At 37.8% G+C, this 13,680-nt stretch overlaps 2 protein-coding genes across 2 annotated transcripts; one reads left to right on the top strand and one right to left on the bottom strand.

Annotated features, from left to right (window-relative positions):
* The first annotated feature begins 3,009 nt into the window (after nucleotides 1–3,009).
* On the top strand, nucleotides 3,010–4,371 carry LOC111447764 (transcription factor bHLH54-like). The gene is made up of 4 exons (XM_023087093.1): nucleotides 3,010–3,676; nucleotides 3,763–3,828; nucleotides 3,918–3,983; nucleotides 4,062–4,371. The coding sequence occupies exons 1-4, from the start codon at nucleotides 3,032–3,034 to the stop codon at nucleotides 4,164–4,166; spliced, it is 882 nt and encodes a 293-aa protein (XP_022942861.1). The 5' UTR covers nucleotides 3,010–3,031; the 3' UTR covers nucleotides 4,167–4,371.
* Nucleotides 4,372–5,013: 642 nt separating this feature from the next.
* Nucleotides 5,014–11,820, bottom strand: LOC111447488 (vacuolar-sorting receptor 4-like). Its single transcript, XM_023086687.1, has 12 exons — nucleotides 11,301–11,820; nucleotides 9,805–10,497; nucleotides 9,605–9,693; nucleotides 9,436–9,505; nucleotides 9,279–9,362; nucleotides 8,524–8,600; nucleotides 8,352–8,433; nucleotides 8,087–8,169; nucleotides 7,939–8,005; nucleotides 7,116–7,244; nucleotides 5,834–5,943; nucleotides 5,014–5,516 (listed from the first exon to the last, which is right to left on the bottom strand). The coding sequence occupies exons 1-12, from the start codon at nucleotides 11,605–11,607 to the stop codon at nucleotides 5,418–5,420; spliced, it is 1,890 nt and encodes a 629-aa protein (XP_022942455.1). The 5' UTR covers nucleotides 11,608–11,820; the 3' UTR covers nucleotides 5,014–5,417.
* Between the last annotated feature and the right edge of the window lie 1,860 nt (nucleotides 11,821–13,680).

The following is a 13,680-nucleotide window of genomic DNA, read 5'->3' as shown; positions in this document are numbered from 1 at the left end:
CATTCAATGAAAAAAAAAAAAAAAAAAAGATAATTATTTACTAAATTATTACAAAAAAAAAACATTTTTTTTTTAATGATGTCGAATTAATTAAAAATTTGAATTTGTATATTTATAATAATAATAATAATAATAAAAGTAAATTAACGCGTTTTCAAACCTGGTCGGGTTGATGACGCTGCCAGCTCTTCCCAAGAAGGCAGTTGAAATCAGCTCCAACGATCGTGATGGCATGCACATAATTCATATAATTTTAAATAAATAAATAAATAAAACATAAGGATTTTATGAGTAATAAACAAATTTTAATTCATATAATTATTATTTTTAAATTTATGTTAAATTAATGGACAAATGCGGGCATATTTTAGTTATTTTATTTGGGAATTTGAATCAATTGTTTTTTTTTCCAAGAATATTTATAATTTCTTTTAAAGAAAGATATTGATTTTGTTCATTCTTTTATAGCAACCGTGTATTTTTATTTTATTTTATGCGATATTATTTATGCTTAGCCTAATTTTTTATTTGATTATAATTATTTATCAATTATTTAGTTTTTACTAAATTAATAAAAATATCAAACTCTTATGTTAAAAAAATACCTTTATTATTATTTTGAAGATATTTTTTTTTATATAAAATACAAATTTTAAGAATATTTCTATTAATTTACCTTTTTTTTTTATTATTATTTTAGATAATTTAGAAGGATTATTTAAGTTTGTTAGGTTAAATTTGATTTATTAAATTAAATTTATGGATACAAAATAATTTTCTTGGAGTAAAATTTACGAATTTTCTATTTTATAAACATAAAAATAAAATACATAATAATATGTCTAAATCAGTTGAACTATACTTAAATTTAAATGGATCTTCTTTTAATTATTATTTTTTAAATAAATTATCCAAACATCGTTTTAATTCTTACCCAAACGATTCCTCATCGAACAACAACGTTGGACGAGGATTCAATTTGGATTTTGATATTTAATTCAATAATTTTTTTATTAAATGGTAAAAAAAAAATATTATTATTATTATTTTTTTTTTTCTTGACGTCGTCTAAATCTAACCCGAGAATTAAACGCTTTTTAAATTTCCCTTGAAATCCATGGACCACCTATAAAATAAAGTGAATTTTTTAAAAAAATTGTCATCCCATTCCAGCTTATGTTTTTATTTTTAATTTTATTTTAAAAATATGAATATCTTCAAAAACAGCATATATTCCAAACAGGAAAATCTGAATTTGTTTAATATTCAAAATGAAATCTTTCTTGTCTGGGGTTAACACGAGGCTAGACTTCGAAATTATATATCATAGGTCGGTCTAATAAAACCAATAATGCCAAATTAGTTGTTACAATATTTATATAAAATTATAATTTAACCTAAGTTAGATTCAAATCTAGTGTAACATTCCATTTTTAAATTTTTAAATTTTAATTAAAATTTTAAATGTTGTTTTTCTAGAATAATGAAAATAAAATAAGAATAGTTTTAACACGGAACTGAAATTAATAGATTTATGATAAATTTAAACGTGATTAATTGTCGTTATCGCTTAATCGCTTATTAATTGAGGTGAAAGTTTTTGAAGGAATGGAAAAGACAGTATTTGATTATTTATGGGAGATTGAGGCTAAAGGGTATGCCCTAAGAGTAGTTCCAAAGGGCATACTCTTCAATTTTAAACTCAAAGCATTCCACTCTTTAGAGTTTAAAATAGGGTCACAAAGGTCATTATCACCACAACCCACAAAATTATTGTAGTTTTTTTTTGTCTTCCCAAAGTCTATGGATTATGTGGACCCAAAGTGTCCTTTCTTCTCGTGGAGTGGTAAAAGATCGAACTATCGTTTGAATAAAAAAAGGTTGATTCCGAGTTAGAGTTAGCATAGAATGAAGGGGGCGACCCTGATGTTATTTAGGCATAAAACTAACTTTTTTAAGTTGTGGACGGAGAAGAGCGAACATGAGGGTTCGGGTAGAATTTCTATGCCGATGGAAAACCCAGATAAAAAAAAGTATAAAAAGAGAGATTGTGTATGTGAGATCTTACATCAGTTGGGGAGAGGAACGAAACATTATGTATAAGGGTGTGGAAACCTCTCCCCTGTAGACATGTTTTATAACCATGAGACTTGTGCCAATACCAAAACAGACAATATCTACTAGCGGTGGGCTTGGATTGTTACAAATGGTATCAGAGTCAATCATCGTGTTGTGTGCTAGTAAGGACGTTGGGGCCCAAGGGGGTGGATTGTGAGATCCCACATTAGTTGGAGAGGGAAACTAAGGGTGTGAAAACCTCTCCTTAATAGACGCGTTTTAAAACTATGAGGCTGACGACGTTATGTAATAAGCCAAAGTTGACAATATCTGCTAGTAGTAGCCTTCTAGGCCCCTAAGGGGTGGATTGTGAGATCTTACGCCGGTTGAAGAGGGAAACTAAAGTAAATGTGTTTTAAAACCATGAGACAGATAACGATACGTAACAGGCCAAAACTATTAGTTAGTATCAGTTAACGCTCGAATCCAAGACTCTTCTAGATATCATATGTCATTTTGTCAACAACAACCTTCATTCTATCTAAAACGTATTTTATTCTTTGCGACATATACTCATTCCCTCAAAGTACCACCAACCAAGTTCATCATTTTCCTTTTGTTCTTGTCTTAATCTCCATTTTGATACTCCTAATCATGATCAACAAGCCTAAATTGATATCTCTTGAACTAAAAAACAAAAAGAATCCCTCTTTTTTCAGGTGATTGAGTATTAAATTTAAGTTCATACTTTGGATGAACTGAAAAGCTGCATTTTTTAATCCATCCATGACAGTTGGTTAATCATTTGAGTTGGCTTCTGGGCCCATTTATAAACTGTGATGATTTCCTTTATTAATTCAAGTGAAGTCAACTTCATTTTGTTGCTATCACATTATAAATATGAGCTTGTTCATCAATTATCTTCTCAAGAATCAAAGAACAAACCAAAATCTTGTGTTCTTAAGATAGAACAATGGAGCCTATAGCAGAAAGAGAATGGATCTCTGAGGAATCTGATTTCATGGCTAATTTGCTCAGTAATTACTGTCTCCCAAATGAGCTAAGTTCAGATTTGAGCTTGGAAATCCCTTGTGCTTATTGGGAATCCAATGAACCACCATCACTGTCCATGGCAGCCATGGATGAACCTTCTTATTATTCTTCAGATTCCCTCCCTCTTTGGCTGCCTAATGGTGCTTCTTTGTCCTTGGATTTCTCGATGGAGGACGATCGCTTGGACGACAACGGTTCGAGTCGAAAAACAAGGCAATGTAGGCTGCAACACTCCCTTGCTGACCCTGCTGCTGCTGCTGTTGCTGTCAATGGGAAAAAAAGGAAAGCTGAGATACACGAGAAAGTTGCATCGATGTCGGTCGTCGAGAACTCGAAGAAGAGGAACGCAAGGCCACCGAAGATCATGAAGCTTGGTTCGGCTAGCTGCAATGATGAGGATCACATTGGTCAGTGTACAAGCAGCTTTAGCTCTGAGGAGTCTCAAGAAATCAATGGTGGAATTAGTTCAAGTTCAAGCTCAAAAGGGTCTGCCTCTTTGACCTCAAATGGGAAGCCAAGAGCTAGTAGAGGCTCAGCCACTGACCCTCAAAGCCTTTATGCAAGGGTAACCCTTTAAACTCTAAACCACTCCCCTGTTTCTGTCATTTCCCTACACTTTGATATAAAAAACTTAAACAAATTTTCATTCAGAAAAGAAGAGAAAGAATCAATGAAAGGTTGAAGATCTTACAAAGCCTCGTCCCCAATGGCACAAAGGTAAGTCGATATCGATATCGAACGATCATATCTCAAACGATATCTCAACGTTGACATAAGTCTCATTCGATCGAGATCTTGGCTTGCAGGTTGATATCAGTACAATGCTTGAAGAAGCTGTTGAATATGTAAAGTTCTTGCAGCTTCAAATCAAGGTAAATGATGATTCAAGAGATTAGGGGATATGTTCTTGAATCAAGGCTTGATTTTTGTGTTGAATTTAATCTTTGCAGCTGTTGAGCTCTGATGATCTATGGATGTATGCGCCAATTGCTTACAATGGAATGGATATTGGACTTAACTTGAAGCTCATGAAGCAAGACAATGCATCACAGTAGATATTGTTTCTTGTTGTAGGAACAAAGGTGATAGAGGTCCCATTTTAATTAGCAGATTTTAAGGTTAAGACTCTCATTCATTTTGGATTCAAGAGGGTATAATCATGAGAAGGGATGTGTAATTTTGGTCCTTCTTTTAAGCTATGTAATTTGGGAAGTTCAAGCTGTTTAGTTTGATCTTTCTAATGCTAATTATCCAATTTGATAACTTTATATGTTTATAATACTTCCGATCAAGAGCTTAGAGACCTGATATGTAACCGTCTAAGCTCACCGCTAGCAGATATTATCTGTTTTAGTCTGTTACGTATCGTCGTTAGTGTGAGATCCCACATCGATTGGGGAGGAGAACGAAACATCCTTTATAAGGGTGTGAAAGGTGTGAAAACCTCTCCCTAGTAGACGCGTTTTAAAAACCTCGAGCGGAAGTCCGAAAGGGAAAACCCAAAGAGAACAATATCTATTAAAGCTGGGCTTGGGCTGTTACAAATGATATCAAAGACAGACACCGAGCGATGTGCCAACAAGGACGCTTGGCGGGCGATGCGCCAGCAAACAGGTTGAGCCTTGAAGAGGGGTGGACACGAGGCGGTGAGCCAGCAAGGACGCTGGGTGGGTGATATGTCAGCGAAGAGGTTAAGCCCTGAAGAGGGGTGGACATGAGGCGGTGAGCCAGCAAAGACACTGGGTAGGCGATGTGCCAGGAAGGAGGCTGAGCCCTAAAGAGGGGGTGGACACGAGGCGGTGAGCCAGCAAGAACGCTGGGTCCTGAAAGGGGGTGAATCGAGAGATCTCACATCGATTAGAGAGAGGAACGAGATAAGAATATAAGATAAAAAAAAAAAAGACGAGAATTTTTCTTTTTTATTGTCTTGACATTGACTTTATTCTTATTTTGCTTCAAGACCACGACTTGAAGTTATTTGACGGTACGTACAATCATCTCTATTGGTACAAAGACAAAGACGAGAATAAAAACAAAACGTGTTTTCTCTAACATGAACAGATAGCAATGTCATGAAGCTAAGTTATGTAGTTGGCAGATTTCTCATATGCTTCAAGCTAAATTCCTAGTCAAACATATAACCTAAAACCTACAAGTATCTTCATCTGTCAACAAGTTCACAGCTTCTAACCAATGAACGCTTTCAAGTTTACAGCCACTACATAACATAACATAACACGACGTGAGATCTATGTCCAAAAATTTGACGAACGGATTCAAAAGCATGACGAACGACGTCAATCGATTCACATATGGTCCTCATGGACGTGGTTCGGCACTTCTCCTTGGCTGTCCAGGGGCATATACTGTGCCATAATAGCTCTGATCTCAGAATCCATATATGCCTGCACAAACAAAATCAAAGAGTCTATTCATAGCCTGATATATCGTGTAACGTCGGTATAATCTCGGACATCCCTAGTCCAGGCACAAGGTTGGGTCCTTTTCTATATGGATATTCCGATTCTAGAAGACGGGTCTGCCTAGGTTTTTCGAAATTAGAGAGGATGTCGAAAAAAACATCTGTCCTGTCTGTTTTAGTACTAGAAGCATGTTATCAAGTACGGTCGTTTCTTTGGTTCGGAAAAGAAAAGCTTATTTTAGAGATCGATAATACTCGAACACGAACAATACGGTAGCAGCCGAGCAGAAAATAGCTTACCCTTAATCTGTATTTGTATACCATATATGCTCCACCAGCAGCAATAGCCAGGCCTATCAAGATAACCCAAAAGAAACTCCAAGATGATTTCACTGCACCAACATGCTTACCTGCAAAGGATGACGGAGAGATGAGAAAATAGTTGCATCTTTCCCGTGTTCTTGGCTATATTTATCGTTTATTACTCGATATGCAAACTTTGAGAGCTTATTTCGTTCGTATGAACTGTGTTAAAATTCGTATGCATTCCAAATGAAGTATCACAATTCACGCATTCGTGAAAGAGATCGGGAGTGATTGGACTTCCTTCACTAATATTGTAAGATCTTACATCGGTTGGAAAGGGGAACGAAACATTCCTTATAAAGGTGTGGAAATCTCTCCCTAGCAAACGCGTTTTAAAACTGTGAGGCTGATGGTGATATGTAACGGGCCAAAGTGAACAATATTTGCTAGCGGTGGGTTTTGGCTGTTAGAAATGGTATCTAATGCAGACACCGGACGGTGTGCCAGCGAGGACGCTGGGCCCCCAAGAGGGGTGGATTGTGAAATCCCGCATCGATTGGAGAGGGGAACGAAGCGTTCATTATAATGGTGTGGAGACCTCTCCCTAGCAAACGCGTTTTAAAATTGTGAGGTTGACGATGATACATAACGAGCCAAAGCAGACAATATTTGCTAGTGGTTGGTTTGGGTTGTTACAAATGGTATCAGAGCCAGACATCAAGCAGTGTGCCAACGAGGGCGCTGACCCCCAAGGGGGATGGATTGTGAAATCCCACGACGGTTGGGGAGGGGAACAAAGCATTTCTTATAAAGGTGTGGAAACTTTTCCCTAGCAGACGCGCTTTAAAACCGTGAGGTTGACGACAGTACGTAACGGGCCAAAGCGGACAATATTTGCTAGCGGTGGGCTTGGGCTGTTACAAATGGTATCAGAGTCAGACAAGGGGCGGTGTGCCAGCGAGAATGCTGGGCCCCCAAAGGAGGTGGATTGTGAGATCTCACATCGGTTGGAGAGAGGAATAAAACATTCATTATAAGGGTGTGAAAACCTCTCCCTAGCAGACACGTTTTAAAATCGTGAGGCTGACGACGATACATAACAGGTCAAAATAGACAATATTTGCTAGCTGTGGACTTGGGTTGTTACTAATATGACCTGAGAAAAGGTCATACACCCATAGCATACAACGCCTTATAACAATTTCCGAGTGATGGAACATGGACAGGTATAGAAGTTAGACGACAATAATTAAATCGTGTCGAAATTTATACTTACTTATGCATGTATCATGGTCCCTCATGTATAAAAGATCACCACTACAACTGCAGTCGTAGCTTCCCCACGTATTCGTGCAGCTACACTCGGGACATTGACAAGCCTTCCTTTCTTTGCATTCATTAATATCTGTTTAACGAAAAGGACAAACAAAATACAAGAAATTCAAACGTTGTAAATTACGATATGCTCGAGGCTCACTCCGCACTAACCCGAAGAGAAGCGTCAAGAGACAACTAGAGACATAAGTTATTACGTTTTCAACTTAAAGACTTAAACCCGGACGTCGGAATGTTTCACCAGCTCCTACCCTTACACTAAGGCACCCCATGGTGTAGACCTTATAGAAAGAAGATAGTAATTACACAAAAGTCCAATCAATGGAAGACTAAAAGAGGAAGCTTAGAAAGGTCTCGCTCCCACCAAACCCGAACTATACTTGTGAAAGTTCGCTAGCAATGATTTAAATGAGAAAGCACTGAGACTATAAGATCCCACATCGATTGGAGAGGAGAACGAGTGCCAGTGAGGATGTTGGCCTCGAAGAAGGTGGATTGTAAGATCCCATATTGGTTGGAAAGGGGAACGAAGCGTTCTTTATAAGAGTGTGGAAACCTCTCCCTAGTAGACGTGTTTTAAAAACCTTGAAGGGATACCCGAAAGGGAAAGCCCAAAGAGGACAATATCTGCTGTTACAGGGACGAACTATTTTGAAGGGTCACTTCGTGTATGGAACCCCGCCCCGCGCTTACGGCTCTTACCCCAACCCAACAGGAGCTAGAAAACCATGAACGGAGCGTTCCAACAATCGAAGTGTGCTTACCTTCACAATTTTTGACACCATCACCTCTAAATCCTGGAGGACATTTACACTTAGCCTCCCCATTATCCTGTTTCAACAATAAGAAAAAAAGTTATAATCAACGAACCTAACGAGGAAAAGGCAACGGAAAAGCTTATAAAGAACTAACCACACAAGCAGACATCGAACTTCCATTACGACTTTCTTGCCAGCAACCGCCATTGTTTACACTGCACCTCCCAGGCCCTCTAGCTGCCAGTCCAAGAGAGACAATATTAGCTGTCGTGTCGTAACGTACCACGGAGTGGCAATAAATTGTTGCACAAAATGATATTTTCACATCTTGTAAGTGATTTAAGCAGAGGTCTTGACCCCTCTGTGGCATAATGTTCTATCTTACAGGAAAAGGAAATGATGAAGCTAATTGTGCCTACCTTCACAGATGGTGTAGCCATCTCCTTTAAGCTGCACTCCGTCTACCAACGGGCACTCACAAACCCTCCCACGGTAAGTATCCTGAATAAACGCGCGAAATAATTACTGAAAGCTAAAACAATCAAATAGCTATATAGAAACTCGATACGAGGCGAACGATTTGTTTCGTACCTTGCAAGCTGTAAGCTTGGCTGCTTTATCCTGCCAACAACCACCATTATTCTCCAAGCATTCATTTGTCTCAATATCTGCAATGAATCATACGCCGTTTGAGAGTTTTTTCATCTACAGACTTATTGTAACAGTCCAAGCCCACTGTTAACGGATATTGTCCTCTTTGGGTTTTCCATTTCGGGCTTCCCCTCAAGATTTTAAAACGCGTCTGCTAGGGAGAGGTTTCTACACCCTTATAAAGAATGTTTCGTTCTCCTCTCCAACTGATGTGGAATCTCACAATCTACCCCCTTGGAGACATAGCCTTCTCACTGGCATACCACTCGGTGTCTGGCTCTGATACTATTTGTAACAACCCAAGCCCACCGCTAGCAGATATTGTCCTCTTTGGGTTTTCCCTTTCAGGCTTCCCCTCAAGGTTTTTAAAACGGGTTTGCTAAGGAGAGGTTTCCACGCCCTTATAAGGAATGTTTCATTCTCCTCTCCAACTGATGTGGGATCTCACATTCCACCCCCTTTGGGGGCCCTACGTCCTCGCTAGCACACCGCTCGATGTCTAGGTCTGATACTATTTGTAACAGCCCAAGACCACCGCTAGCAGATATTGTCCTCTTTGGGCTTTCCCTCAAGGTTTTTAAAACGCGTCTGCTAGGGAGAGGTTTCCATAGCCTTATAAGGAATGTTTCGTTCTCCTCTCCGACCAATGTGGGATCTATCCATATCTATCCATGTGAAGAGAAAAGGCAACTTACCACTACTCAAACAAATAGATGGTTCAGTGGATTCCTCAAAACCTGCACAAATGGCCTTCAAAACAGCACCCTTAGCCAGCTTTCCTGCATGGACAAAACTATGTTAAGGAAACAGCCAACATTTTATCCAAGGACGACAATAAGCGCAAGAACAAACCTCGATACTGCCGATTATTGACCACGAGAGTTGGCAATATGGTTACATCGCCCCGTGATCCCTTCCCAATCTAAAACCAATAAATTTTCAGGCACGACGTTGCTGTTAGTATTAGATTAATAGTTTTCAACAAAGAACTCGAAACAATTGCTTTAAATAATAGCACAACCTGAGCTTGTTGCTCTTCTTTGAGGACAGGATTTTCAGAATCAGCATTTGGGTCTCCCATGCACTTTTCTATTGCGTCGATATCGAGCCCTGGGAAAAAGGTCAGACAAATACTAAGGGACCATTCACCGTGATAAACGACCGACCACTATCCTTCACGACAAACAAAAAAAAAAAAAGTACAAAACACTAATCACGAACCGAGTGACTTGATTACAGAGTGAGCACAGTCCTGGTTGTACTTCTTCTCCTTCATGGGACATCGAATTTGAAAATCAGTCACATAGTCCCACCAAACCCAGGGCTTTCCACTATCATTTGCAGCTCGAAAAACACATAGCTGTCTCAGGTTTTCAATAACTACATCTTTTCCATCATATCCCGACCTAAAATCCTGCTCGGGATCAGGAGCACAGTATCTTCCATGATTGATGCACTGTGATTTGCATTGTCTGCTTAAGGTAAACGCCTCGGGACAAAACCAAGTTATATAATGCGGCGTAAACTGAGTATAGTGACGCCTCTCAAGTATCTGCGCAGCACCCTTGAATTCTTTCAAAAATTCCATCAACATGTCACACTTAAACCCACATTCATCGTTACTATTAGTCCAAAGCTCGTATTCCACACGGTCATCGGGATGCGGAACAGCTTCTCGCCAGTCAAGACTCAGGCTGACCATTTCCCCAGCATTGATTTCTTTCTTTAACTGTTCACTGAAACTCTTTCTTATAAGCGCAGATGGTATGGTTATATTCTGTACGTATGTCGCAGTCGAACCATCCTCTTCAGGTGAGTCCATAGTAATTAATGGCTCATCGAGATGGTCTGCAACAAGAACTGCAGAAGCACCGACCTTTTGGGCGTTCCAAACCTTAAGAGCAAATAAACAGTCTGGAAAACGGGCAACGAAATAAGATATCAGACAAATTGCTAAAACCATTAAAAGAGCATTGTCATAGGGTATCAAAACCTACATAAAATGGTTCTGAACTGATAAGTTACTTCCATGGTATGTGCAAGAATTATCGAGCATAGAAAGAAAAGCGTTAAACCAAGTAAGATTGCAAAGACATAACGATAGTAAGGACGGGATATCCCCACCCTCCGAACCGGACGTGAAGGTCTCCCTTCATCGGGCTGCTCTTGCTGAAATCATTACCGTTCAGCCACAAAAGCCTTCAGCATATCAGCCTCTACAAAACCCAAGTGCAAAAGCAACAGAACCACAACTACAGAACTAGTTTCTAAAAGCGTGAGATGCCACATCGGTTGGAGAGGGGAACGAAACATTCTTTATAAGGATATAGAAACCTCTCCATGGCTGACACGTTCTAAAACCTTAAGGAAAAGCCCAAAGAGGAAAATACGTGCCAGCTGCGGTTTGGGCGTTTACAAAAAGTGAAGAACAAAATTCTCAGAAGAAACACCCCATCAATCAGCCATTAGAAGCCAGCAGACTTTCAACCAAGCTAAAAACCCAGTTCATCATCAACTAGAAGTATGAAAAAACAAGAACTAACAAACAAAGAAAGACATCATCAAACCACCAGAAGGGTGTTCTTCAAAAGCTAAATCAAACCATTCACGTATTACTTCCTAGATCAACAAAAGGGTAACCCAAAATCACCAAAACCAAATCAATTTAACCTTAAAAAACACGAAAAAAAACCCAACAATCACAAGAACAAAGTTACCTCCACGGTCAACCATGACGAACAGAGGAAGAGACCCTGGTTTCGACTGGAACGAAACATGGAAATCACTGAACTCTTTACACCCTTTTTGATTCTCCTTAGGATAAACCAACATACCCGCCAAGCTACCTCCATACTGAGGAATCCCAAAATTTCCAATGGCAGAATCGTAAGTTCCCCTGATTCTCTCAGGAGAAGTAACCCTCAAGCTATTTTTCTCCACCACAAACTTCGCCGCCGACAGGGGAACCAGACATAGCAGCAGAAGCCATGGAAATGGCAAAACCCCCAAATTATGGTGCCCCATTAAGGAAAAAACTCGTGGGTTTTGCTCAATCCCTAGATTTGATTTTAAATCTGTCAAGAAATGGCGAATCGCACAGCTCAACGCTTCCCAGTTACTTGAATTTTCAGTTCTTGGAAGCTTTAGTCTCTCAAAAAGATTCCATGGCGCGTTGGGTTTAGACTTTATGAAAAGGAAAGAGGAAGATGATATCTATCTTTACTGTTCTTATATTTGGTTGAATTTAATTAGAATTAATTACTTTATCTTAATCCTTATTTTAATACAATAATCTTACTAATCTCCAATAATCAAGCTTGTTGGACCCAATCTTGGAAGTAGTTCATATTTTAATCCAAAATTTAAAGAAAAATAATTATAACATGAAAAGTTTCAAATAATTTTTTAATAGGAAAATTTTATAATTGTTTTTTTTTCAGATGAAACAAAACGTGTTTGGTTATTGCAGTCTGCATTCATGCTAATTTGTATTTTCCTTTGCATTTGAATATTGCTGTCCTTTTTTTATTTATTTTAAAAAAGGTATTTCATTTTAACTTTTTTGAATTTTAGCAATATATAAATAAAACAATTAATTTTTTTTGGGGTGATATAATGTAAACTCTAATTAAAGACACAATAATTTTAAAGCATAATAAATTTATATTTAAAACTTAATAATTACCTCGCCTAATAAAGGCTAATAACTCCCTCAACTAATAATCGTCTCATTATTTGATTTTTTTTTTAACGTTTAAATTGAGCGGATAGTTTATTGAGTATTATCTTTCCTAAATTGTATTAACAGTCTGAAAAAAGATTTGTTTTTTTTTTTCGAACTGATATCTAAAGATTTCCCCTTGAATCGACCCTTAAAGGTTAGGTTACTATGTGCCTGCCTCTACGAAAGAGGTTGACTCACTACATTTTCCAGCAAATAGCGTGTGATCACTTAGCCTATTTATTCTTTCACTGTAAAGTCGGTAAAGCGGCTGGATGATCAGATCCTCTCTTTTACAGTCGAGCTGTTTTGCTCCTTGATTGTTTTTATTTGGAGTGGGTGTGGAAACTATTTTTTAATTTTTAGTCAAATTTCAAAAATAATTTTTGTTTATTTAGTTTAAATTTTGACCCAAAAATAATAAAATAAAGATTTAAAAATGGTGAAATTCAACTAAAAAGAAATTGAATTAATAAAAAAAAAAAAGTTAAGGGCAGGAGCCCTACAATTAAGAAGCATCCACATCAAAGGACAAAGATTTGTCCTACATTACAATACAATACAATAGGGTTCCCCACGAGCAAAACCTTCCCTGGGAATGATGGAAGATATTATTGGTGGAGGACCTTTCTTTTCAATTTGAACCATAATTTTTTTTTAATGTTAATATAGGAATGCACAACCATACACGTGGACGTCTCATTTGAGGTCGACAAAATTGTTCTAAAGAAACCTTCCCACCGTCTTTTAGCTCTTGTCGTTTTTCTCTCTCTATTTTCTTCTCTCAACTCGTTAACTTTGACAACAGGTGAGCGTTGTGCTGAAGTAGTTTTTTGAGCATGTGACAACAAGGAATCCTTCAACCATCTTTGTAACAAGGCCCTAGTTTACCGCTATCAAATATTGTCTGCTTTGACCCATTATGTATCGTCATCAACCTCACAGTTTTGTGACAACAAGAAGTCCTCCCACTTTCTTTCTAACGGTCCAAGCCTATTGCAAGCAAATAATGTTCGTTTATGCCTGTTACGTTATTAGTTATTAGGGTATTACATCATGAGCGGTTTTGAGTTATTCTCTTGATTTTTTCCTTAGTAAGAAACTATACATTCTTGTCGGGTATCTATTTTGAGTGTCGTGAATCATTTTGCATTCCCATCTCATTGTCCAATATTTTCCAAAATGTGTTCATAATTGTTCTTAGAATTAAAAAGTCAAACCAACCAATGTTGACTTTGGAGCCTTATCATTTAATAGCCTCACATTAATTAATAAGGGGGAGAGAGAGATCAAAAGGGAAGTTTTTATTCTGCAGAAAACATTAAAAGGAAATAAAAAAAAAAAAAAAAAAAAAAAAAAAAAAAAAAAAAAAAAAA

This window comes from Cucurbita moschata, unplaced genomic scaffold (assembly GCF_002738365.1).
Source record: "Cucurbita moschata cultivar Rifu unplaced genomic scaffold, Cmos_1.0 Cmo_Scf00009, whole genome shotgun sequence".
In the NCBI taxonomy this organism is placed as follows: Eukaryota; Viridiplantae; Streptophyta; class Magnoliopsida; order Cucurbitales; family Cucurbitaceae; genus Cucurbita; species Cucurbita moschata.
The sequence above is the reverse complement of the archived record's forward strand: the minus strand, read 5'-3'. Positions and strand labels throughout refer to the sequence as shown.

What these genes read in the sequence shown, in the direction of transcription:
- LOC111447764 (XM_023087093.1), top strand. Translation starts at nt 3,032, where the DNA reads ATGGAGCCTATAGCAGAAAGAGAATGGATCTCTGAGGAATCTGATTTC. An exon ending in TCGTCCCCAATGGCACAAAG is followed by an intron (nt 3,829 to 3,917) that starts GTAAGTCGATAT and finishes CTTGGCTTGCAG; the next exon opens with GTTGATATCAGTACAATGCT. An exon ending in TCTTGCAGCTTCAAATCAAG is followed by an intron (nt 3,984 to 4,061) that starts GTAAATGATGAT and finishes TAATCTTTGCAG; the next exon opens with CTGTTGAGCTCTGATGATCT.
- LOC111447488 (XM_023086687.1), bottom strand. Translation starts at nt 11,607, where the DNA reads ATGGGGCACCATAATTTGGGGGTTTTGCCATTTCCATGGCTTCTGCTG. An exon ending in TGGCTACACCATCTGTGAAG is followed by an intron (nt 8,170 to 8,351) that starts GTAGGCACAATT and finishes TTGGACTGGCAG; the next exon opens with CTAGAGGGCCTGGGAGGTGC. An exon ending in TATACAAATACAGATTAAGG is followed by an intron (nt 5,517 to 5,833) that starts GTAAGCTATTTT and finishes TTGTTTGTGCAG; the next exon opens with GCATATATGGATTCTGAGAT.